The following is a 27208-nucleotide window of genomic DNA, read 5'->3' as shown; positions in this document are numbered from 1 at the left end:
TCCTGGGTGCGTGCTGTAGTGCTCGTGGTGCTCGTGGTGCTATTACAGTTATTTATTTGTGACACAGGTGGAGTGCTGTCCGGGTTCGTGCTGTAGTGCTCGTGGTGCTCGTGGTGCTATTACAGTTATTTATTTGTGATACAGGTGGAGTGCTGTCCGGGTGCGTGCTGTAGTGCTCGTGGTGCTCGTGGTGCTATTACAGTTATTTATTTGTGATACAGGTGGAGTGCTGTCCGGGTGCGTGCATGTAGTGCTCGTGGTGCTATTACAGTTATTTATTTGTGATACAGGTGGAGTGCTGTCCGGGTGCGTGCTGTAGTGCTCGTGGTGCTATTACAGTTATTTATTTGTGACACAGGTGGAGTGCTGTCCGGGTTCGTGCTGGCCTCTGGAGACACCTCCGGATGTGTTAGCCGTCTACTACTAACAATAACAACAATTAGTGACAAAACAAACAAAACTCACGATACGCTTTTCAATCCTCCGGTCCTTCCGGGTTCTTTCTCATTAACTAAAACGAAGGAACAGATTACGTCGCTTCGTCCCCTTTTTGTACTGTCATACATGACCCCTTGGTAAACGATTGTAGTTGCTCCTCCAATCTGCAGCTGCCACATCATTTCCCTTCCGGGTCGATGCATTAGTGCACCGAAGCTCTGTCCCCATTCCAGATGACCGACTTCCTTTTAACCCTGGGAATAAATTGTTAGGCCAAACAGTCCAGAGTATTCTGTTCCCGTTACTTAGCGCCCTCACAGGTCGGAAGGGAAATTTACCACCAAGAATCATTGTCTTTCTGTCACAGTCGCACACTCCAAATCAGGACAAGATTTACTATAGTCTTTTAAAAAGATTTTCTTCGTTTTATTAGTTAAAACATGTTTTTTACTAAACTGAACAAACAAACAAAAAGGTAGTAGAACAACCAAAAAGGTAGAACTACACGTTTCGAGACACAGGTCTTCGTCAGGTTCCCCAAAAAAACAAAAAAAAACATGTTTTAACTAATAAAATAAAGAAAATCTTTTTAAAATACTATAGTAAATCTTGTCCTGATTTTGAGTGTGCGACCAATTGGTCTTTTGGACTTCAATCTATAAATCAAGGTTGGTGGATCGATTTGAGACGTGACGATAAGCCCAAACAGACCCTCTTTTGTTTATATATATATATATATATATATATATATATATATATATATATATATATATACTGTGTACATATAATGAGTAATTTCCAGATTTCAGAGGTACATTTTCTGTAAATTTAAAAATAACCACAGCAAACTCTTAACCTATTTTCTTTCCATATTTCCAATGTAGAATATATGTTTCTTCTGACACAGCATCTCACCTTGTCACTAAGCTGTAGTTCTTTTTCATTTACTCATTTAAAACAAACGGATCTGAATGACATTCTGTGTTTAAACACACCACTGTACCCACGCCTTTTAAATTGGCTACCATGTCTACAATGGGTTTTTAATTGCTTGCTTTGCTTTGCTTTATAACACATCCAGTACCTTGTACATACTGTACAGTAATTAAGAACATCTCAACAGATCCTGCTACTGTTCCACCCCCTCTTGGAAATTCCTGCAGTGAAATGGCAGTGCTGGACCCCCAGGGAAAAGATTTGTGAAATAAATCAAGTGTGACCTATTCCAAGCGAGCCGCCACTAATGAAGGCTCTCGCTCTTGACAAAAATAGTCCCAGCTGTTTTGCCAAACCATCGATCATCTGGGGAGACGTGTGGAGAAGGTCAGTCCTGTTGTTTAGAGGCTGCTGGGCTCCTATAGGAGGGGTTCTGCTTCAGGGCCCCCGTGATTACACACAATTATTATCATCTCTAATTAATACTATCCGACAAACAGCCATGTAACCACACTGTCCGACTGCTTTCCCACCCGCTCTCACTATCACTGTGGGAAATGACCCAGCTGTAGAAGGAGATGTCTGCGCCAGATAAATCTTACAGCATAGATTATATTTTGTCAAAAATGGAAAAAAATAAGAATTCCTTTCCCAGGAATGGAAAAAAACAAGACGTAATGAGACTCTGCAGTTACATACCAATCAATATTTAATATTGCGCCTTTCATAGTGGACCACCATCACAAAGCACTTTACAAGATACAGTAAAAAACATACCCAAGCAGCACGCTGGAGTCCATAATGAGACTCTGCAGTCACATACCCAAGCAGCATGCTGGAGTCCATAATGAGACTCTGCAGTCACATACCCAAGCAGCATGCTGGAGTCCATAATGAGACTCTGCAGTCACATACCCAAGCAGCATGCTGGAGTCCATAATGAGACTCTGCAGTCACATACTCAAGCAGCATGCTGGAGTCCATAATGAGACTCTGCAGTCACATACCCAAGCAGCACGCTGGAGTCCATAATGAGACTCTGCAGTCACTACCCAAGCAGCACGCTGGAGTCCATAATGAGACTCTGCAGTCACATACCCAAGCAGCATGCTGGAGTCCATAATGAGACTCTGCAGTCACATACCCAAGCAGCATGCTGGAGTCCATAATGAGACTCTGCAGTCACATACCCAAGCAGCATGCTGGAGTCCATAATGAGACTCTGCAGTCACATACCCAAGCAGCATGCTGGAGTCCATAATGAGACTCTGCAGTCACATACCCAAGCAGCACGCTGGAGTCCATAATGAGACTCTGCAGTCACATACCCAAGCAGCACGCTGGAGTCCATAATGAGACTCTGCAGTCACTACCCAAGCAGCATGCTGGAGTCCATAATGAGACTCTGCAGTCACATACCCAAGCAGCATGCTGGAGTCCATAATGAGACTCTGCAGTCACATACCCAAGCAGCACGCTGGAGTCCATAATGAGACTCTGCAGTCACATACCCAAGCAGCATGCTGGAGTCCATAATGAGACTCTGCAGTCACTACCCAAGCAGCATGCTGGAGTCCATAATGAGACTCTGCAGTCACATACCCAAGCAGCATGCTGGAGTCCATAATGAGACTCTGCAGTCACATACCCAAGCAGCATGCTGGAGTCCATAATGAGACTCTGCAGTCACATACCCAAGCAGCATGCTGGAGTCCATAATGAGACTCTGCAGTCACATACCCAAGCAGCATGCTGGAGTCCATAATGAGACTCTGCAGTCACATACCCAAGCAGCATGCTGGAGTCCATAATGAGACTCTGCAGTCACATACCCAAGCAGCATGCTGGAGTCCATAATGAGACTCTGCAGTCACATACCCAAGCAGCATGCTGGAGTCCATAATGAGACTCTGCAGTCACATACCCAAGCAGCATGCTGGAGTCCATAATGAGACTCTGCAGTCACATACCCAAGCAGCATGCTGGAGTCCATAATGAGACTCTGCAGTCACATACCCAAGCAGCATGCTGGAGTCCATAATGAGACTCTGCAGTCACATACCCAAGCAGCACGCTGGAGAATCCACTTCATCAGAAACCAGGCCTTGTTGGCTGTCCAGTTTTGTCAAGTATACAGGCACACTCCTGCTACTTCCTGCAGGACTGCATGAATATAATATTCAGGGCTTCTGTTTTCCGTGTTTGTTTTTTCTCTTTTTTTTTTTAGAAATGTTCTGAATTTTTCGTATTTTTTAATTTTATTTTTAAACAATCAGAAAAGTACACTGACTGTTTCTTCTTTTCTGGAATGTAGCTGTGTTGAGGAATCCTGAGAACGATTCAACAGCACTCTATCTCTCCAATTGTGGTTATTTGTTATCTCTGTTTATCGGTTCATATCAGAAACACTAAAACAGGGCTGTGCAGTTAGACTGAGGTCCTGGGATTGAGGTAGCCATGGAAGGGGCCTGAATTCTCTGCTGTTGGGTGGGCTTAATCCACAACAATGCTCTAGTAAACCCAGGAGACACCAGCAAGAACCTGCCCCACACCAGGGCACTGCCAAATCCAATCGAGCAGACAGGTCCTAATCAAGTAAACCCAGGAGACACCAGCAAGAACCTGCCCCACACCAGGGCACTGCCAAATCCAATCGAGCAGACAGGTCCTAATCAAGTAAACCCAGGAGACACCAGCAAGAACCTGCCCCACACCAGGACACTGCCAAACCCAATCGAGCAGACAGGTCCTAATCAAGTAAACCCAGGAGACACCAGCAAGAACCTGCCCCACACCAGGGCACTGCCAAACCCAATCGAGCAGACAGGTCCTAATCAAGTAAACCCAGGAGACACCAGCAAGAACCTGCCCCACACCAGGGCACTGCCAAACCCAATCGAGCAGACAGGTCCTAATCAAGTAAACCCAGGAGACACCAGCAAGAACCTGCCCCACACCAGGGCACTGCCAAACCCAATCGAGCAGACAGGTCCTAATCAAGTAAACCCAGGAGACACCAGCAAGAACCTGCCCCACACCAGGGCACTGCCAAACCCAATCGAGCAGACAGGTCCTAATCAAGCAAACCCAGGAGACACCAGCAAGAACCTGCCCCACACCAGGGCACTGCCAAACCCAATCGAGCAGACAGGTCCTACTCAAGTGGCCAGGCAGTATATGTTAAAAAAAAGTAAACTGTACAAAGCACTTCAGTACTGTTATAGGTGCTGTAGATTATAGACAGATATTACAGTTGATAGCTGTCTTACTACTAACCCAATTAAACCTAGCTGTACTGTCAGATTAGGCCATGACATCTCTTAGCAATATAAAAAAGCACGGATCGGAAAGCATACCAGTCGTAAATCTGTAAAGGAGTTCCGTTTGTAGCAGAGAGGTAAGATCAGGGCACATCCTCTCGTTTCTGTGGGGAACACAGGCTTGCATTCCAGGGGTATAGGAAACAGAGGCCTGTTACCCAGGGGTAAGCGTCAAGCATACCGTAGTGCACATCGCTCATCATAAATCTCTGGGTAACACAATCTCTATTTATTTCAATAACCTGTGCTGTCCCTGTGTATGTGTTCTGATTCATACTGTAGTTATTGCTATTCACCAGCAGTCCAGTAATTGCTGGAATGTGTACTTGCATCTCCAGCTGGCAGATGAAAACCCAGGACAGGACAGGGCTTGACTGGGGCTGTTTGTCACTGCCCTGGGATGCCTGTTCATCACCGCCCGGGGGTATTTCAGTGCTGGGGCCGCTGCCAGCGCAACCGCCACGTCTGGAGTGCACCGCACCGCTGTCAGCATTTCTGCTGCCAGTGTTGCCACTGCTGGCTACAGGTCCGGAGGAGCCAGCCTTGCCGCTGTCAGGATTGCCGCTGTCAGGATTGCCTTTGCTGGAGGAGCCAGCATTGCCGCTGCCAGCGTTGTCACTGCTGGCTACACGTTCAGAGGAGCTGCTGTTGCCGCCTCCGCAGCCAGGAGGCTGGTTACCATCACCTGGGGGTCCTTTGCTGCTGACCCCCGGGGATTTGTTATTGCTGCCTGTGGGCCTACTAGTACTTCCGTTCATGTGCCAGGACCCGGACCGAGGCCCTGGAACCAATGTCAAGCTCAATTAAGAGCCACGCGTGTGATGTGATCATTCTGTGCACAAAAGATCTGGGGTTATTTTTATCAATTTTTTATCAATTTTTTTATTTGCATGTTTTTTTTTGTTAACAGAAGGAAGGAGGGATCACTTAGGTAGATAATTTAGAGGGGGGGCCTGACATCACTTTGCCTGCTGCATGGCCAGAAAAATTTATAATTTTTCAATGCATTTGTGGACCTCACAGAGACAGTATAATAAATAAATGAATTCACACTTAAGATGCAGCAACTTTTCTTTTGTGCCTCTTCCCCAAGCTCCTAGAAGCCATGAGAACTATCATTCTATGATATACCCTGTAGCTGTGTGATTCTCTCAGTGTCACTCTGGATGTAATAGTAATCTATATGAGCACATCCATAGGCTTGAAGCCTGGATCCATGTCACTAGCACTGATTTAAAACTCTCAGTGTAAAGGAATCTGTAGGCACCTCTGGGTCCGTCACAGACACCCATTCAATACCATGTCGAACAAGAGGGTCAAATAACCAGCCCTGCACGGGGGGTAATCTTTCTTATACATGAGCAGTGATAGGTGTGAGGCCATTATCTTAACCTAACCCTAACCCTAACCCTAACCCTCCCTAACCCTCAGCACCGATAGCTGTGAGTCCATTATCTTAACCTAACCCTAACCCTAACCCTCAGCACCGATAGCTGTGAGTCCATTATCTCAACCTAACCCTAACCCTCCCTAACCCTCAGCACCGATAGCTGTGAATCCATTATCTTAACCTAACCCTAACCCTAACCCTCCCTAACCCTCAGCACTGATAGCTGTGAGTCCATTATCTTAACCTAACCCTAACCCTAACCCTAACCCTCCCTAACCCTCAGCACCGATAGCTGTGAGTCCATTATCTTAACCTAACCCTAACCCTAACCCTCAGCACCGATAGCTGTGAGTCCATTATCTCAACCTAACCCTAACCCTCCCTAACCCTCAGCACCGATAGCTGTGAATCCATTATCTTAACCTAACCCTAACCCTAACCCTAACCCTCCCTAACCCTCAGCACCGATAGCTGAGTCCATTATCTTAACCTAACCCTAACCCTAACCCTAACCCTCCCTAACCCTCAGCACAGATAGCTCTGAGTCCATTATCTCAACCTAACCCTAACCCTCCCTAACCCTCAGCACAGATAGCTGTGAGTCCATTATCTTAACCTAACCCTAACCCTAACCCTCAGCACCGATAGCTGTGAGTCCATTATTTTAACCTAACCCTAACCCTAACCCTAACCCTCCCTAACCCTCAGCACCGATAGCTGTGAGTCCATTATTTTAACCTAACCCTAACCCTAACCCTCAGCACAGATAGCTCTGAGTCCATTATTTTAACCTAACCCTAACCCTAACCCTCAGCACAGATAGCTCTGAGTCCATTATTTTAACCTAACCCTAACCCTAACCCTCAGCACCGATAGCTCTGAGTCCATTATCTCAACCTAACCCTAACCCTAACCCTAACACTAACCCTCAGCACCGATAGCTGTGAGTCCATTATTTTAACCTAACCCTAACCCTAACCCTCAGCACACATAGCTCTGAGTCCAGTATCTTGTTTCAAAGGGGTGAATCGATTGGCTCATTACCCTCATCAGTCTCATTTAATACATGCTGTAAATGTTCAAAATAATCATTAAAAAGTGTAGCGATCAAACAATGATTCCCTAGGCCAGAGACCAACAACATCTGATTTATTACATTATATTTATTTGTGAATGATCAAATCAGGCGATAACACAGGAGCATGGCTTCTGTTTATGCCAGTTCATTGCACTGTTTGACTTGCTGGTAGTTGCCCATCAAGGTGTTTCTACTCTTAATAACATGCCTGATATTCAGCTGCTTCACAATCCAGGAGTAGATACAGGTAGCACACACACACCCATATATATATACACACAAAGCATAAGGCACTTCATACTGCCCCACTGCAATGTAACGCTCAGATGTGCCACTAAAAGGGACTGGTCTTACCTGGCCAAGAAGGAGGCAGCGGCGGAGGTTCCACTGGAGGGCACCCTGGAGACGTAGCTGTTCTGTGAGCCGGACAAGCTGCACTGCGAGGGCCTGTCTGCATTGTACCGGTTCAGAACAGCCTCGCTCAAGCCCTCCCGGCACTTCTCTGTCACCACTTGAGAAATCTGCAAGTAAACACAGCAGGGAGGAGTGAGGAGGGGCTTCCTGGGATACAACTCCAGGGTTTTGGGATGGATCCCGTGGAAAACCGAAGTAGACAACACTATCAAATAAAGAAGATTTAAAATCCTGCTTAAAACAAATAAAATGCTGGTCTTTGTATTCGTGAGATTTTTAAAATGCTGGTCTTTGTATTCGTGAGATTTTTAAAATGCTGGTCTTTGTTTTCGTGAGATTTTTAAAATGCTGGTCTTTGTATTCGTGAGATTTTTAAACAGCTGGTCTTTGTATTCGTGAGATTTTTAAAATGCTGGTCTTTGTATTCGTGAGATTTTTAAAATGCTGGTCTTTGTTTTCGTGAGATTTTTAAACAGCTGGTCTTTGTTTTTGTGAGATTTTTAAAATGCTGGTCTTTGTATTCGTGAGATTTTTAAAATGCTGGTCTTTGTTTTCGTGAACTTGTTTTTAGAATATGTGTTAGGTTTGTGACTTAGATAAAAACCTGCAAACACAGAGCACAGAATGAATCAAACACAGTATTTAATCCAATATCAAATTAGATTATGTTACAGTATATGGTTTCAGTATAAACTCCAGTCTCAAACATGTATTGTTTCAATTAATACACATGTAATTCAGCAATGTCCTCTTTTAAAGTTAAGTGTACAGCTCTGGCCACAAGTTTAGCATCACAGAGAATTTTGAGACCATGAATTTGTGACAATCACTTTGCGTGTCTGTAAAAAGACCCCTTGCCCTTCTGGTATTCATTAATATGCAGACCTCTTACACAGGGAAGAATGCCTAGCTCTTCCAGAGACACTTACAACAGCAGATATGAACGAACTGCGCTTTAGAAAATGAGATAGTATATACAAATTCTTTAGCAGCAACCAATATGTACTAGAGACAGCATGATCTATTTGTAGCACATATTAAAAATACTAAATATGTCCAGTATGCATTTTTATACACTGTAACAGATCAGGTGCATTCCTGTGAAAGTAGGGTTTAAATGGGTAATTTACTAACTTCAGTCTGTCTATATCAATATAATATAATATAATTAGGGCTTCTGATTTTTGGTTTTAACTGATAAAACTCGATAAAACACCTCTCGATACAAGATAAATTAAATCAGTGGATAGCCAATAAACACCGGAAAACACCGTAAAAACTGTGGAAATGGTTAATCTATTCACGTTGATTTTACCCTTTTCACATTTAAAAAAAGAAAACCTACTACAAAAATAATAATAAATACATTTCCCTGTGCTGCTGGGCAATGTCCCGCCTTCCTGACTTGTATCTATCATTGATTAGTTCTAAATACTTTAAACCCGCCCCAGCTACTGAGTGACAGCACATTCCTACATTTCTATTGGACACTCCGCTTGCGAGTTTTAAAACGAGATTACAATCAGGATGGAGGCTTGTTAGTGGGATTTAAAGCTGTATTAGTTAAGATACGGATGATTTAAAACAGAATTGTGGCGAAATGTACAAACATGCCTCCACACAAAACCCTCAGAAGAATGTGCCCGTGACCATAGGGATTTCGTTGTGGAAGACAGAAAAGGAAAGAAGGTACAATTTAAGTGTGCAAGTACTGTCGATTTACTATACATATTTTCACACACACACAAAAAAAAAAAAAAAAAAAAAAACGCTCAAGCATTTTGGAAAGTAACCGAAAAAACAATTTCATACAGTAGATAAGAAACGGAAGCCCCGAAGAAAACGATTTACATAAAACTCCGAAAAATACAATTAATAAAACCCGAAAAACAGCCCTAAATATAATATAATATAATATAATATAATTAACATAATAAGATAGGTATGAGTAAAATGTAAAAAGCCAGGATTGAGTGATTTGAGTGATTCAGCACTCAGAGCGGTGGTACAAAGACTGGTTAACCACAGCTGATGACAGTTAGTCTCTCAGTGCCAACGGCTCTATAATCCTCACCTTCATTTAAACTTGGGCTCAGGCTCAGGCCTAATAATAGCTGCCGGTTCGGAGCCACAGTCGCGCTCACAAACAAATTAGGATGCAGCCTAGGGGAGGGGGTGGGGGTGTTTATGAGGGATGGAGGCCACTGAGGGCTCTTCCACTTCTCAGTGCTTCTGAGGACAGCAGTGACGGTCAAGGTTGCCAAGATGTACGTTATGTTATCTAATGGCTTGTTTAAAATGCACACTGCAGGAATACCCGTCAAGGCACGGCTGTTCTGTTTCAGTCTGGTCTCAGGAGGCACAGGGCAGCAGACTGTGAAAAGGAAAATATATTTGCATGATTATTTGTTGCTACCTTAAATACTGTATGAAAACACACTGCTTGAGTTTGCTGGAGCGGAAAGATTAGAAAAGAACAGCCGAGACAGAATGGACCCACGTGCTGCGTATGTAAAAATAGATGACATCACATTGCACGCTGATAGCAAGAATAATAGAATAGTACTCCTTACTTAGTGAGTGACACTGGTCACAGCTAGTTCAACATATGAGAGCTACTACCTGCTCTCTTGATCCTATTCCTCCAAAACTATTAAAAGATGTTCTTGGCGTTATTAATACCCCACATTTTAAAAATTTGAAATGGTTCACTTTCCTCCAGTATAGTTCCCTCAACACTTAAGGTAGCTGTGGTAAAGCCTATGCTTAAGAAACACAATTTGGACCCTAAAATCCTCAATAACTATAGGCCAAACTTCAACCTACCATTCTTAGATAAGGTTCTAGAGAGTTGTTGCAATTCAATTACAAAAATTTCTAACTCTTAGAGAAGTTTCAGTCTGGTTTTCGTGCTGCACATAGCATAGAGTTGTGAATGATCTGCTGATTAGCTCTGACTCGGGCTTTCCATCAGTTTTAATTCTTCTAGAACAGGGCTTCTCAAACTCTGTCTTGGGGACCCCCTGTGTCTGCTGGTTTTCATTCCAACAAGCTCTCAATTACTTAACTATACCCTTAATTGAACTAATAATTTGCTTAATTAGACATTATTACTAGTTTTCAGCTCTTAAATAGTTGCAGTTTAAGTTACTTATCAAATGTTATAGCTAACTTGAAACAAGCAAAATGGTCTAATGAAGCAAATGATCAGTTCAATTAAGTGTCTAGTTAAGTAATCGAGAGTTCGGTTGGAATGAAAACCAGCAGCCACAGGGGGTCCCAGGACCGATTTTAAGAAGCCCTCTTCTAGATCTAAGTGCTGCCTTTGATACTGTAGACCAGGGGTAGGCAATTCTGGTCCTGGAGTGACACACACACTTCTGGTTTTTGTTTTACCCAAGCCCTAATTGATTCAATGATTGGCTTAATTGGTCAGAATTACCATGTGTTCCAGGTATTTAGCAATTGATGATTAAGAGATACCTACAAAACCTGCAGGATCGTGGCACTCCAGAACCAGGGTTGCCTACCCTTGCTGTAGACCATTCCATCCTACTGAATCATCTTGAAAGCACAGTAGGACTGTCTGGCCTTGTCCTATCCTGGTTCAAATCTTATCTTTCTGATAGGTTTCAGTTCATCTCTATTGGGTAGGTAAAATGAACTTCCATTGCTATGCTGATGATACCCAGCTATATTTGTCCCTAAAGCCAGGAATTTCTTCTGCCTGGGTGTTACTAGCTACTTGCCTTACAGACATCAAGCATTGGATGTCACAGAATTTTCTAATGTTGACTTCAGATAAAACAGAGGTTATGCTAGTGGGCTCACAGAAACAACTAAAAGGAAATGTGGGATTACAGGAGCTCGACCCTTGCAGTCTCTCATCAAAACTTAAAGTAGAAATTAAGAGTTTGGGGATCATCTTTGATCCTGATTTATCATTTGAGACTCATATTAGGGAAGTTACTAAAGTATCTTTTTACCATTTGAGAAATATAGCCAAACTTAGACCAATTAGTTCCATATCTGATGCCGAGAGACTAATGCATGCCTTTGTTTCATCTAGAATTGATTATTGTAATGCATTTTTTTCGGTTTCCCGAAACGTGTGGTATCCCGCTTGCAGCTTGTTCAGAATACCGCCGCTAGAATTCTGACTAAAACCAGGAAATGTGAACATATTACCCCTGTTTTGGCCTCTTTACATTGGCTCCCTGTGCAGTATAGAATTTATTTTAAGATTTTGCTGTTAACTTACAAGGCCCTGAATGGATTAGCACCTAGTTATTTACAGGAGTTACTGACTCTGTATCTTCCAAACCGCACTCTGAGATCACAGGATGCGGGGCTGCTGGTTATTCCTAGGGTTAACAAAAGCAACACGGGAGGAAGGGCTTTTTCTTGTAGAGCTCCTAAATCATGGAATGCTCTGCCTTCGTTTGTCAGGGAAGCTGGGACCGTTACAGTATTCAAGTGAAGACTAAAAACGCACTTCTATAAAATGGCTTTCTTATCTTAGTGGGTTTTAACTTTAAAATAACTGCTTTTGCATTATGTGTATACTGTTAATTAAATGGTCTGACATGGCAGTTGTATGTGTGACATGCTATACTAATGCATTGTGGTTTGTTCTTTTTTTCTGCTATGTACTGTACAGTGTTTTGCAATATATTTGTATAAAAAGTGCTATATAAATGCTCTATATATATATATATATATATATATATATATATATATATATATAAAAGCTACATTTGCATCCTGAGCCATTCGTAAAAAAAGGCATAATAGCACAGTAGTGATGTCAAAATGTCCTAATTCCTCTAGAGGAAAATATACTTGAACTTCGACCCATTCGACTCCTCGAGACCAATTCAAACATAAAATGTCTCATTTTCAAACACTCAACAACATCCACAGTAGAGAAATGTTCATTAATGATCAACAAAATGAGAACTCGTAAAAAAAAAAAAAAAAGATGTAGAGTTGGTACATTCGTATCTCAGAGAAACTGGAGAGAAACAGGAAATTAAAGACATTCTTGTCAATGACTTTCAAAATTTCAATCACTCGACAACACCCACAATTGGTGTTTTCTAGGCATTTTGAACAAATCTGTCTCTGTGAAGATTTACAATCATCCTTCACCAACGGGAGCACCAACCAAGCGAGCGACGCAAATCTTCATCTGTGACAGCGACTAATAATTACCCCATTGAAACACATTTTCCTTAAAAATAAGTTCATTATCTACCCAATTTAATTCACTGTTCCTGAATTATCAAAGAGAAAATCATATTTAAGATTCTTTAATACTGACTTAATGTACATTTTTATTATTCATTAAATTCACTTGCAATTTGAACCTTAACACCTGTTTATTGTCTTTTTTATTACAGATACCAATATCCATGTATTATAAAAAAATAATAGATAGGCTTCAGTGAGTTAAAGGAAAATACTTCCATCTCGGGTTTCTGTGACAGTTTATAAACTCAACCTTACGGTCTCGTAGTTTATGATGTCACATAAACCCGAGATGGAATTATTTTCCTGTAACTCACTGAAGCCCATCTATTATTCTCTCTCTTTCATCTCTGATTTACAGTTAGTGTATCTCTGGCACACAGGTAATTCATATCAGATCTGAGTGCATCTCTGATTTACAGTTAATTCCTATCAGATCTGAGTGTATCTCTGGCACACAGGTAATTCCTATCAGATCTGAGTGTATCTCTGGCACACAGGTAATTCATATCAGACCTGAGTGTATCTCTGGCACACAGGTAATTCATATCAGATCTGAGTGCATCTCTGATTTACAGTTAATTCCTATCAGATCTGAGTGTATCTCTGATTTACAGTTAATTCCTATCAGATCTGAGTGTATCTCTGGCACACAGTTAATTCATATCAGATCTGAGTGCATCTCTGATTTACAGTTAATTCCTAACAGATCTGAGTGTATCTCTGATTTACAGGTAATTCCTATCAGATCTGAGTGTATCTCTGGCACACAGGTAATTCATATCAGATCTGAGTGTATCTCTGGCACACAGGTAATTCATATCAGATCTGAGTGCATCTCTGATTTACAGTTAATTCCTATCAGATCTGAGTGTATCTCTGATTTACAGTTAATTCCTATCAGATCTGAGTGTATCTCTGGCACACAGTTAATTCATATCAGATCTGAGTGCATCTCTGATTTACAGTTAATTCCTAACAGATCTGAGTGTATCTCTGATTTACAGGTAATTCCTATCAGATCTGAGTGTATCTCTGGCACACAGGTAATTCATATCAGAGCTGAGTGTATCTCTGGCACACAGGTAACTCCTATCACATCTGAGTGCATCTCTGGCACACAGGTAATTCCTATCAGATCTGAGTGTATCTCTGGCACACAGGTAATTCCTATCAGATCTGAGTGTATCTCTGGCACACAGGTAATTCATATCAGATCTGAGTGTATCTCTGATTTACAGATAATTCCTATCAGATCTGAATGTATCTCTGGCAAACAGGTAATTCATATCAGATCTGAGTGTATCTCTGGCACACAGGTAATTCATATCAGATCTGAGTGTATCTCTGGCACACAGTTAATTCATATCAGATCTGAGTGTATCTAGAACATAAGAACATAAGAAAGTTTACAAACGAGAGGAGGCCATTCAGCCCATCTTGCTCGTTTGGTTGTTAGTAGCTTATTGATCCCAGAATCTCATCAAGCAGCTTCTTGAAGGATCCCAGGGTGTCAGCTTCAACAACATTACTGGGGAGTTGGTTCCAGACCCTCACAATTCTCTGTGTAAAAAAGTGCCTCCTATTTTCTGTTCTGAATGCCCCTTTATCTAATCTCCATTTATGACCCTGGTCCTTTTTTCTTTTTTCAAGTCAAAGAAGTCCCCCGGGTTGACATTGTCTATACCTTTTAGGATTTTGAATGTTTGAATCAGATCACCGCGTAGTCTTCTTTGTTCAAGACTGAATAGATTAAATTCTTTTAGCCTGTCTGCATACGACATGCCTTTCAAACCTGGGATAATTCTGGTTGCTCTTCTTTGCACTCTTTCTAGAGCAGCAATATCCTTTTTGTAACGAGGTGACCAGAACTGAACACAATATTCTAGGTATTCTAGGTGAGGTCTTACTAATGCATTGTAGAGTTTTAACATTACTTCCCTTGATTTAAATCAATCTCTGGCACACAGGTAATTCCTACTTGGGGTTTATTTGTAATTGCAGCTTTCGTCAGCTTTATCAGAGACCACAGGCCAGGTGCAGGAACTAGGAGGACCTGGAATACATTTCTCACTCAAAATGAAGATTGAGACCAAAGCAAAGAGACAAGGGAGTTGTCTGAAGCAGTAAAGACATGTGTGTGCCAGAGCAACTCTGGAGGAGGAGAGAACAGGAATCAGGGGCTTTGATCACTTGTTCTCTATAATGTTTTATTAAAAAGCTCAGGCTCTCCATCTTGAAACAAACAGCTGATTCAAATCAGAAGTGCCAGAATCTTCAATAAACACTGCTGTAGCTGTGTGAAAAGCAGCTCTTAAAAGAACCGCTAATCATATTCTGACAAAACCAATATATACTTTGTGGCAGGGTCTTTGGTATGTCTATACACACTGTATTAATTATTACACTATAAACTACAGTAATAATCCTGGGAAAACTGTTGACAGTGCTGGACATGCTCCACCATGTGCAACATGGTAGACAGTGGAAGTACTTCAGCCACCCTTTAATGTAGGAAATAAGTGACAATGTAGACATTCTGTTCATCCTTTCTTTCTCTTTTTATATCATCAGTGAGATGTTGCGGCCTGATCAATGAACTGTCATTCAAAGATCGAGTCACAGTTCACAATTGCAGTGCAAGTCTGCAGTCACTCTGGCCCCCTGCTCCAAATACGCCTCAAAAAACAGATCAAACCGGAAACACAGTGAATGAGTGAGTCAGTCTGGGAATCTGTATTACAAAAGAATGATATTAAGCATAGACCTGTCTGCCTGGATTGAAGTAATGAGCACTGAAAAATGTAACGTGTCTAACGACAGAACATCTGCTTCCCTCCCACCGGTCTTCATGTAAATGAGGAGAATGACCTTTTACAAATAAGAAGGCAAATGCTGTACTATGACACCTTGTGGCAAAGTGGTAGATTGGTAGCAGGTGTAGATCAGGTGCAGTGCGGATGCAGTAATTCCAATAACAAACAGACAACAAAGTACGGGTGAAATGAGGGTTTTAATGATTATAAATCCAATTGTCTGGTGACCAGCCAGAAAACAATAATGAGCTGGTAGTACACAGCAATGTGTATTGCACAGTTATGAAAAAGGGTTGCAGTCCCGCAAACAATAAACACGGTACAAAACACACACAATTAGACACACGCGATCACAGGTCCAAAGTGAGTGCTCTCAGTGCTTGTGGTGAAGTACAATATAATATGTGCTATTGGTGAAAAACAAGTGCTGTGGTGATCCGGCTTTGTGCTGGCCCCTGGCGACAGCTCCAGATTTGTGTTTAGCTGTCTAGTGCTATTTAACAAAAAAACACAGACAGTTACTAAACAGAAAATACCAACAAAACACTCACAAACTCTTTATTTTATTTTGGGGATATCTCCCGGTCCTTCCAGTCTCCTCGTATCTCTGAAACCCAAGCGAAGGAAAAGATTTACAATTCTCCAGCCCCTTTTATGTGATTATGCATGACCCCTTGGTAAACGATTGCAGCTGATTCTATTGCCTGCAGCTGCTACCTCGTTTACCTTCCAGGTCAATATGTTCCTGCACCAGTGTCTTGCCTTTTTCCAGCCTGACTGACTTCCTGACCCAGGGAATGAACTGTCAGGCCAACCTGTCCAAAGCCTTTCCCTTTCGCTACTTAGTGCCCTCACAGGTCGAGAGGGAGATTTACAACCAGAACTCATTATATTTCCGTCACACACCTACACTTCTGAAAAACAGATATATTCAGGAAAGCCTAGCCACATTACAACATGTCATTCCCAGCGGGAGGCTTTCTTTAACACACAGCGCCTCAGCAGTAGTGCATGGGGTAGCAGGCAGTCCAATGCTTGTTTTAACACACAGCGCTTCAGCAGTAGTGCATGGGGTAGCAGGCAGTCCAATGCTTGTTTTAACACACAGCGCTTCAGCAGTAGTGCATGGGGTAGCAGGCAGTCCAATGCTTGTTTTAACACACAGCGCTTCAGCAGTAGTGCATGGGGTAGCAGGCTGTCCAATGCTTGTTTTAACACACAGCGCTTCAGCAGTAGTGCATGGGGTAGCAGGCAGTCCAATGCTTGTTTTAACACACAGCACTTCAGCAGTAGTGCATGGGGTAGCAGGCTGTCCAATGCTTGTTTTAACACACAGCGCTTCAGCAGTAGTGCATGGGGTAGCAGGCAATCCAGTGAAACTGTCGAGGCCACGTTGAGATTTAAAGGGGTTGAGTTGGATCTGAAGCCAGTACCAGTCCTCACATGTAATAGGAGGCTGTGTGGTCCAGTGGTTAAAGAAAAGGTCTTATAACCAGGAGGTCCCCGGTTCAAATCCCACCTCAGCCACTGACTCATTGTGTGACCCTGAGCAAGTCACTTAACCTCCTTGTGCTCCGTCTTTCGGGTGAGACGTAGTTGTAAGTGACTCTGCAGCTGATGCATAGTTCACACACCCTAGTCTCTGTAAGTCGCCTTGGATAAAGGCGTCTGTTAAAATAAACAAATAATAATAATAATAACATGTAACCAGTGTTTGTTAACCACTAGAGTTGTTTAAAGCAGAAGATGTGAGCCAGCAAAATAAAAAAAATCAGCAAAATCATCTTTAAAATACAAAAAGCACAATTTGAAATTTGACAGCAACTATGAACTGAAAATAACTGAATATAATAAAAATAAAATAACAGACTCCAAGGGACAATTTAAATCAGTCCTTTATAAACAAAATACGCAGTAAACACAATTTGAAATGTTGTCTGAAACTGCAAACATAAGTACCTTAAATATCAACAATACAAGAAAGCTTAACTGCCAACAGGAGTTTATTCTTTATACAAAACACACCTGTGGGCCGTACAATGCAATAAGTAGTACCATTTTATAAATTAATATTTTTGCTAAATGTAATTAAAAGTATATGTTATACATTTTAAACTGTACAGCGGCTGTGCCAACAAAAACATAGAATAAAACTAAACAGCAACTGGCTTTCCTGCCCGATGTCACGAATGCCACTGTGACTGTCATTTACTGTACCTGATTTGAGCAAAATATCTACCTGTGGTTTACATACCCCAATGGAAATGTATAATTTCTAGAAATTTCTCAAAAACAAGTAATTATAAGAAAAATCTTTTGTAGCAAAAGTTACAATAAATAGATGTCTACAATTATTTATTTCAGAATTTTTTTTTGCAAAAATGCTAATTCAAAAGTATTCATACCATGACAAGGAAAATGAAATTAATAGCTACTTAAGGCACCTTTAGCATTAATAACCTCTTTTAAACGATTAGGATATATGTCAATGAGCTTTTAGCATGATTCTTTAGTGATTTGTGACCATTCTTCAACACAAACATGTTCCAGTTCATTCAAATTCCGAGGACTTCTCTTGTGCGCAGCCTTCTCAACTTATATCAAAGATTCTCAGTCGTATTTAGACCGGGACTTTGACTAGGCCATTCCAGAACCTTGATTTTATTCTTCTTTAACCATTCTGAAGCAGATTTTGATGTGTGCCCTTGGATCATTGTTGTGTTGGAACGTCCAGTTGTGCTTTAAATCAGGTTTTGTAGCAGAGGGTTTCAGATGATTGGCCAATATCTTTTGGTATGCTATGGAATCCATTTTACCATGTTTTGGAACTAAATGTCCTGTGCCATTAGAGGAAAAACAGTCTCATAGAAGGATATTATCACCCCCATGCTTGACAGTAGTTGTTCTTTTCTTTGTACGCCTCACCAGACTTTCTCCAACCATAACAACTATCAGTGTGACCAAATAACTCGATTTTTGTTTCATCACTCCACAAAACCAGAACTCATACCCATCATTCAAATGCTGTTTTGCAAACTTTAAGCGATTGTCCTTGTGACGTTTTCCTAAGAGTGGCTTTTTTCTTGGCCTGCGACCATTGAGACCTTCACCATGCGATACTCGACCTATGGTTGAAATGGAAACCCCAGTCCCACTTCCAGCCAATTCACTTTGAATATCTTTGCCAGTCAATCTCAGATTGTTATTTACCTTACTCACAATTCTTCTACTTGTTCTTGGTAAAAGAACCTTCTTACTTCCAGACCGAGGGAGTGTTGTGACAGTACCATGAGTCTTGTACTTCTTGATAATAGAAACAATAGTTGAAATTGGAATACTCAGACGCTTGGAAATCTTGTATCCTTCTCCAGCTTTACGACAATAAATAATTTTCTGCCTACGATACAGAGAGAGAGTCCAGGACCAGGGTTAATTTCTTACAGACTACGAAGATAGTTCAATAATTGTAGTTATGAAAATATTTTAGCCTTTTCTATACTTGTGGTTATGAATGAGATTTATTCACTTGTTTTGAGCATTTGTAACCTTATGGAACATTTGTTGTATTGCTAAAATGATACACCGTTATTTTAACACCTGTGTTTAATCCACACAAGAATGGAGAACAGGTATACAAGGCGCACAGATCCACTAGGAATGTGATCGAGATCACTGACATGGATTTGCCCAAACGTATTTGTAATGTTGTCAGACTCCCCCCCCCCACCCACACACATTTTAAGTACAACGCGTTCACCTTCACATGTTTGTGTGCATAGAAAATGTTCTTATAATGCAGTATAAGTATTCGGTGGCTACTTCTAATCATGTTGAGTTTATTTATCACGCGAGCAAAGAGCATCAGAGAAAATGCATGATTAGAGGAATTCACTGAATTATTAATTATCAACAAATTGTGTATTGGGTAGGGAGTTCTATCGTAAATTCCAAGCCTACATAGCCTACACTTCATGAGTTGACAAGTCTACCACACCCACCACCCCATGCAAAAAAGAAAAAGGATAAAAGGTATTTTTTATTTCCATTGGGCTGCTGCTCGCAGGTGGGAGAGCCGTCTCCCTGTATGCTAGTAGTTTCCATAACAGCGAATTCTGCTTCCATTTTTATTGATCTCGTTAACATGCATTTTGATTAGCGAGTTCCCCTTATCTAGTTGATGAGACAGGAAGTGATGTAGATGACCTGCGACAATTAAGCTTTTTAATGAGAAATGCGTTCATTAACAACCTCATCGACTCAATTTCAAACCATTAATGGATTCATTTTATTAACAAATTGAGTAGTGGTTAGGGCTCTGGACTCTTGACCGGAGGGTTGTGGGTTCAATCCCCAGTGGGGGACACTGCTGTTGTACCCTTGAGCAAGGTACTTTACCTAGATTGCTCCAGTAAAAACCCAACTGTATAAATGGGTAATTGTATGTAAAATAATGTGATATCTGTATAATGTGAAATAATGTATAATGTGATATCTTGTAACAATTGTAAGTCGCCCTGTATAAGGGCGTCTGCTAAGAAATAAATAATAATAATAATAATAATGAAATCAGTTGCTACTAAAGCTCAGTTGAAGCTAGTTGTTAAAGCTAGTCGTTACTGTAACGCCCCAAGCCACAGGAGGTAACTATAGTAACGCCCCAAGCCACAGGAGGTAACTATAGTTCTTCCCTCTGGGCCTTTAGTTTCCCGCTATGAGCCGAGGTCTGCAGTCCATATTTGTTTTATGAATCAGTCAGGAAAGTCATGTTTTTGAAGTCCACAGCGCAGAGTTATTCAAGTTTTGTCTGTCTGACTTTCTCACTGCAGCACAGAATTCTCAGAGGAGTCAGTTGAGTTTGTGAACGTCGTATTTATTTACATCGTCCAGTTGGATTTGTTTGAATTTTAGGAAGTCAGAAAGCACTTTATGCTGATTTGCGTGTTTGCAGCATCTTTGTTTGTAGTATATTTTGTAATTCATTTTCTGTTGTCTGCCATTTTGCTTTGTTGTGTGTAGTGATGACATCATTTGAGGGAGTTTGTAAAAAAAACTATTGACCGTAAGCAGGGTCATGGCGGCAATATATGCATATATACTGTATATATATACACAGTAGATACCGGTTATTAGCAACCCTGATAAAGACAACTTTTGGTTATTAACAACATTTTCCCAGGAACCAATCCCGTCCCATAGACTTTAATATTAATGGAATTCTGATATTAGCAACTGCATGCCGCTTATTGACAGCTTTATTACTAGTTGTCAGTGCTGCAGAGCGCACTTGCATGATTTATGCGCATACTTCATGCAGCTTTTATAACACACTGACTTCACAACTGGAGGACTGAGGCAGAATCGTGGCTTTGAAACTGGCTACGAAGCTGCACGCAAAATTGAGATGGGTTTACAGCAGGAGGTGGTACGTTGTAAAAAGCAGACAACGTTGGACAATTTCTTATTTTAAAAGTGTGTTGTTTAGAATCGATTCTAAGTACAACACATATTTTATGTTTGCTTTACTCATTGTAAGGACAATTGTAGTACATCGTTGTTTAGTACTATTTAAGCCTACTCCCCTTTTTTTTGTTTTACACACGCGTGAAGTAAACAGTTCTATGTTTGGGTATTTCGTGTTTCTCATGTTCATTTTTTAACACTGTAACATTTAAAACGTACAGTATTTCAGTGCCATATTTGTACACTACAGTATATATATATATATATATATATATATTGTTGTCTCACATCAAGAGAAAATGGCTGAACACGATTCTGTCACATAATACAAAAGAAAGATGCTCCAAACACTAAAACGGTGATTAAAACATCACTGTCACTGTTTTCTGACTTTCTGAAATTCAAACAAATTCAACTTGACGAAAACAAATATGACGGGCGGAATATAAACTGGATTACGCAGCAGTCAGCAAACCAGACGGAGATGAACGGTATGCGCTATGAACATTTTCTGTTATTTATTTACTTCTGCTGTATCAGCTATATTTAAACAACATACAGTATATAAAGTCGTATTTACTATCCAACCTTGCCTCACTTATTTTCTTGACTGATTCATATATTAAATATGTACTGCAGACTCAGCCATAGTGGAAAATTAAATGCCCCACTGTTGTTACCTCCAGGGTGCAAGCCTGCGGCTTCGGGCATTGTAGCCCCCTGCCGGTAACAGTAGTCTTCCCTCTGGTCAATAATATTCTACTATAGACTTCCTCTCCAGTCCATATTTACTATATATACTGTATATATTGTCGTAGCGTGGCTGGCAGGTGGCAATAAGAACTCCAAAACCGTGTTTGAAAGTAAACAAAACAAAGGTTTATTGAATATACAACAAAACACGGTCAAAACCAAAACAAACTCCTACCTCCTCTTGGAGTCTAGCTAAAGAGGAAATATTCCATGTCTAATCGACGGGGCAGCTAAGCTGTTTTCCTGACACACCTTCTCCTCGTTTCAATACTTACTTTCCTTCCCCAATCTATGTGACAGGCAAGGTTTTAATAGTTACGTCAATTATGTTAAATTAGTAACACCTGTTACTCATCACCTTGTCAATTGACAATCTTTTATTGGCTAATTCCTTTAATATCATTATCCTTCTTGCAGACCGATGTCCTCTACTGGTCTACAGTCGGAACTGCAACACACAACCCTCATTTACAGACACAGGCATTTAATGCAGGTATACCTCTCTTTTAAGAATGATGTCTTCTCCGCCTATCACCTGCACAACTATTAATGTACTCATGTTGGGCCTTTGCTTTACAAATGAATTATCAGTAGGCTGGATCGATGAGCTCTAAGTCTGTGACGTGATGCTTACAAATTGCCTCGTGTTGCACATTTACAATAATTATCAGTGGATCATTTCTATGGCTTTCAGAAAAGTACTTTACTCCCTTTCCACGCCTGACACTAAGAGATAAATAAGAGTGCATCTCCACCCATCGTTTATCTTTATGACATTGAATTGAGCTGAGCTGTAAAAACAGTAACCCTAACCTACTGTACCCAGTTGTTTATTGCAGCCCTGAAGACAGGACTATACTGGAAGACAATCAAGATTTTTTTTTGTTCAGTAAAAGTCTACACACTGCAGCAACTTGCTAACATTTAAGATCAATTTTAAACAGTGGGCTAAAAAATGAAAGTATAAAAAGCTAGGAGGGGCTGCAGAAGCGAGTAGGATGAAAGAGCTCAAACCTCATTACGGATAAAAGAATAATGGGCTTTTCAGAAAGCACACGTTTAATAAGATCATGCCAGGAGAAACGCCCAGTGCTGCAGCACTGCCAATGAGACGAGCAGAGAAGACCTGCAAAGCATTTGCCATCTGTTGTGTAAAAAGAAAAAAGAGGCATTCATTTCACATTCTGACACTGGCTCAACCTCATAATAGGGGGGTTTATATATTATAGCAAGCTCCTTCTGCTGCTTGAAGCACCATCACACAACCTCAATTACCCAGAGTCCTAGCATTCACTTCTCACCACGCTACCCAATTAAACATGACTTCCAGTCACAAGCACTACCTTTGGAATCTGCTTTCTCAAGCAGCAATGCATTCCTAGGATTTTCAGCACAGCCTCTGGCACCTGAATGCTGAAAGGGCACGTCAACAATTATTTATTTTTTATCCAAAACATATGACTAGACTCATTAGGTCCTCTTACAAACTGTTAACACAAGGAAATCCTAACTGTTAACAGAAGGCAATAATCTTCCTATTGAGATAAATACCTTCACAACAGGGAATGTCAGTTGCCAGCTTCCTGGCACTGGTGTATCTCAAGGTGAACTGAAAGCACAGGCTACACAACATGGTAATTGCTTTGCATTTGCAGTTTGAAAGACTGAAGGGGTCGTATTGAAGCAAGTACCATGCCAGTAAATGTGGTGCAGTGGTACGCGCTTGTTGGTTGGAAAATGCGACTGACAGGTACAGTGTAGGGAGAGTCATGACTGACAGGTACAGTGTAGGGAGAGTCATGACTGACAGGTACAGTGTAGGGAGGGTCATGACTGACAGGTACAGTGTAGGGAGAGTCATGACTGACAGGTACAGTGTAGGGAGGGTCATGACTGACAGGTACAGTGTAGGGAGGGTCATGACTGACAGGTACAGTGTAGGGAGAGTCATGACTGACAGGTACAGTGTAGGGAGGGTCATGACTGACAGGTACAGTGTAGGGAGGGTCATGACTGACAGGTACAGTGTGGGGAGGGTCATGACTGACAGGTACAGTGTAGGGAGGGCAATGACTGACAGGTACAGTGTAGGGAGGGTCATGACTGACAGGTACAGTGTAGGGAGGGTCATGACTGACAGGTACAGTGTAGGGAGGGCAATGACTGACAGGTACAGTGTAGGGAGGGTCATGACTGACAGGTACAGTGTAGGGAGGGTCATGACTGACAGGTACAGTGTAGGGAGGGCAATGACTGACAGGTACAGTGTAGGGAGGGTCATGACTGACAGGTACAGTGTAGGGAGGGTCGCTGCACCAAAGCAGGTGATACAAGCCTTTAAGAATCAATCTCCATTTAAAAGGTTCGCTCTAGAAAGCATCCCACAAAGAAGGCTTTTGACTGCCCGTCGTTGCTAAGCAACTAAAAATACCTGTGCAGAATGTGTTTACGGTGTATCGTAACTGGTGAGCGGTTCAAATTCATCCTGGTAGCTAAGAACGCTGGATCTGAGTGGACACTGGGCAATATAGCAAATAAAACATAACCTGGTCAAGCTGGACGAAGAATGCAACCTTGTCTCTCCTGCTGCAGTCACTGCCCCCTGTCCTGTCACTGCCCCCTGTCCTGTCACTGTGTCCCACCCTGCTGTAGTCACTGCCCCCTGTCCTGTCACTGTGTCCCACCCTGCTGCAGTCACTGCCCCCTGTCCTGTCACTGCCATCTGTCCTGTCACTGTGTCCCACCCTGCTGTAGTCACTGCCCCCTGTCCTGTCACTGTGTCCCACCCTGCTGCAGTCACTGCCCCCTGTCCTGTCACTGCCCCCTGTCCTGTCACTGTGTCCCACCCTGCTGTAGTCACTGCCCCCTGTCCTGTCACTGTGTCCCACCCTGCTGTAGTCACTGCCCCCTGTCCTGTCACTGTGTTCCATGTTTACCTGTACAACACTTCCCATGGGTTTTATCATGGTAAGCCACAGTATCCTTTTGTAAGTTACGGTATTTAAACAATATTTGTGTATATGTTAAAAGGCATTCCAAAAGGCAAAATCTACTTAATAGCCTTTTTTGTTAACATTGGAGACTGGGCCTCTGATGAACTTCATGATTGGCTTCTACCAGTTTCTGAGGCAAACATATCATTTTACCACGGGGGGGGGGGGGGGGGGGGATAGGGAGAGACAGAGAGAGAGAGAGAGAGAGAGAGAGAGAGAGAGAGAGAGAGAGAGAGCAACAGAGAGAAAGAGAGAGGGAGAGACTACTGATCATATTTACACCCTACACACCCTAATAGACAAACATGTAAACCAAAATAAAAATAAATTATTTGCTTGCTTTATAGATTTCAAAAAGGCTTTTGATTCAATCTGGCACGAAGGATTATTTTATAGACTCCTCCAAAGTGGTGTAGGAGGTAAAACCTATGGCACAATTAAATCAATGTATACGGAAAATAAATGTGGTGTAAAGATTGGCAATAAAAGAACACAATTCTTCTCACAGGGGCGTGGAGTGAGACAGGGGTGCAGTTTGAGTCCAACACTGTTCAACATCTACATCAATGAATTGGCCACAGTGTTGGAGCAATCTGCAGCCCCTGGCCTCACTCTGCTTGATACTGAAATTAAATTCCTGCTCTACGCAGATGACCTGGTCCTGCTGTCGCCCACAGAGCAGGGGCTGCAGCAGAGCCTGTCACTGCTAGAGCAGTACTGTCAGACCTGGGCCCTGGCAGTAAACATGAACAAAACTAAAATCATGATATTTCAGAAAAAACCCAGATATCAGGAAAGTAGCTACCTGGGCCTAAACATCAGCGCATCAGATAGCTTTAACCCGGCAGTGAATGCACTAAGAGAGAAGGCCTGCAGGGCTTTCTATTCCATAAAGAAAAAGCTTTATATAAAACTCCCCCATTAGAATTTGGCTCAAAATTTTTGAAAGTGTTATCAAACCCATTGCCATCTATGGCAGTGAAGTGTGGGGTTCGCTCACAGAGCAGGATTACACTAAATGGGATAAACACCCAATAGAAGCCCTGCATACAGAGTTCTGCAAAAACATCCTGCAAATACAGAGAAAAACCCCAAACAACGCGTGCAGGGCAGAACTAGGTCAATATCCATTATTGATCTCAATACAAAAAAGAGCAATTAAATTTTGGCTTCATCTAAAACAAAGCAACCCAAACTCCTACCACAGTAAAGCCCTGCAGTACCAAGAACTGAGCCAAAAGAAGAGTCCCCTCAGCCAGCTGGTCCTGAAGCTCACTGCACTAACACACACTAACACCAATCAGCCTCAGGACAGCACTGCTCCAACACAGACAATTCGAGTTAACCAAATTATAACACAACACAAACAAAACTACCTCACCTATTGGGACATACACACAAAAACACAAAGCAAATTAGAGTGCTATCGGGCCCTAAAAAGACACTACACTCTGGCTGAATACCTGAGCAGGGTGAAAGACAACAAGTAGAGGCAGATCCTAACCAAATACAGGCTCAGTGAGCACAGCCCGGCCATAGAAACAGGCCGACACAGGCAGACCTGGCTGCCCAAAGAGGACCGACTGTGTCATCACTGTCAACTCCAACAAGTAGAGACAGAGATGCACTTTCTACTGCAGTGTACAAAATACACAGAAATAAGGCAAACTTTCTTCCCACAAATAAAAAATCTCTGCAAAACATTCCCAGACCTGCCAGACTCCCAATCCTCCTCGGAGAGGAGTCCAGCTGTGTCCAACTGGCAGCCCAGTACACAGCCGCCTGTCACAGCCTGAGGGACAAACAGTGAGCACTCTACATTAGTTCAAATCTTGTTATATTTCATTGTTGTTATTGTTAAATCATTAATAACATGGTTATTATTTATATTTGTTTACCATTATTATTATCATTATTATTCTCATCAGTGTTATTGTCTATTTAATGTTCAGATGATGTACTGTGTATGCATTGCTTTGGCAATACTGTGAATAATGGTCATGCCAATAAAGCACCTTTGAATTTGAATTTGAATTTGAATTTGAGAGAGAGCGAGAGAGAGAGAGAGTCAGAGAGAGAGCAAGAGAGAGAGAGAGAGGGAGAGAGAGAGAGAGCGAGAGAGAGAGCGAGAGAGAGAGAGAGAGAGAGAGAGAGAGAGAGAGAGAGAGAGAGAGAGAGAGAGAGAGAGACCAATCAACACTCCCATCACTAGTTTCAGATAAACGAACCAAATGCTTAGTAATAATGTTCCTAAATCAGTGCAAAATGATGACACTGGCTGATATAACTCGATAAGCCAATTGTAACATAAACAGCATAGTAATCCTCAGGACTCAGATTAGAATATAAAAAGGAAAGGG

The 27208-nt window shown here is 41.7% G+C and overlaps 1 protein-coding gene across 3 annotated transcripts in view; it reads right to left on the bottom strand.

The window, feature by feature from the left end:
- Positions 1–27208, bottom strand: part of LOC117411033 (kinesin-like protein KIF26B) — a 189723-nt gene that overhangs the window by 76972 nt on the left and 85543 nt on the right. For all 3 annotated transcript variants that reach the window (XM_059025914.1, XM_059025913.1, XM_059025912.1), the window contains exon 4: positions 7517–7683. In XM_059025914.1, coding sequence (XP_058881897.1) covers positions 7517–7683 — 167 coding nt within the window. The remainder of the gene's footprint in view (positions 1–7516; positions 7684–27208) is intronic.

Source organism: Acipenser ruthenus, chromosome 6 (assembly GCF_902713425.1).
Source record: "Acipenser ruthenus chromosome 6, fAciRut3.2 maternal haplotype, whole genome shotgun sequence".
Classification (NCBI taxonomy): Eukaryota; Metazoa; Chordata; class Actinopteri; order Acipenseriformes; family Acipenseridae; genus Acipenser; species Acipenser ruthenus.
Note: the sequence above shows the minus strand (reverse complement) of the source record. Positions and strands in the feature narration are given on the sequence as shown.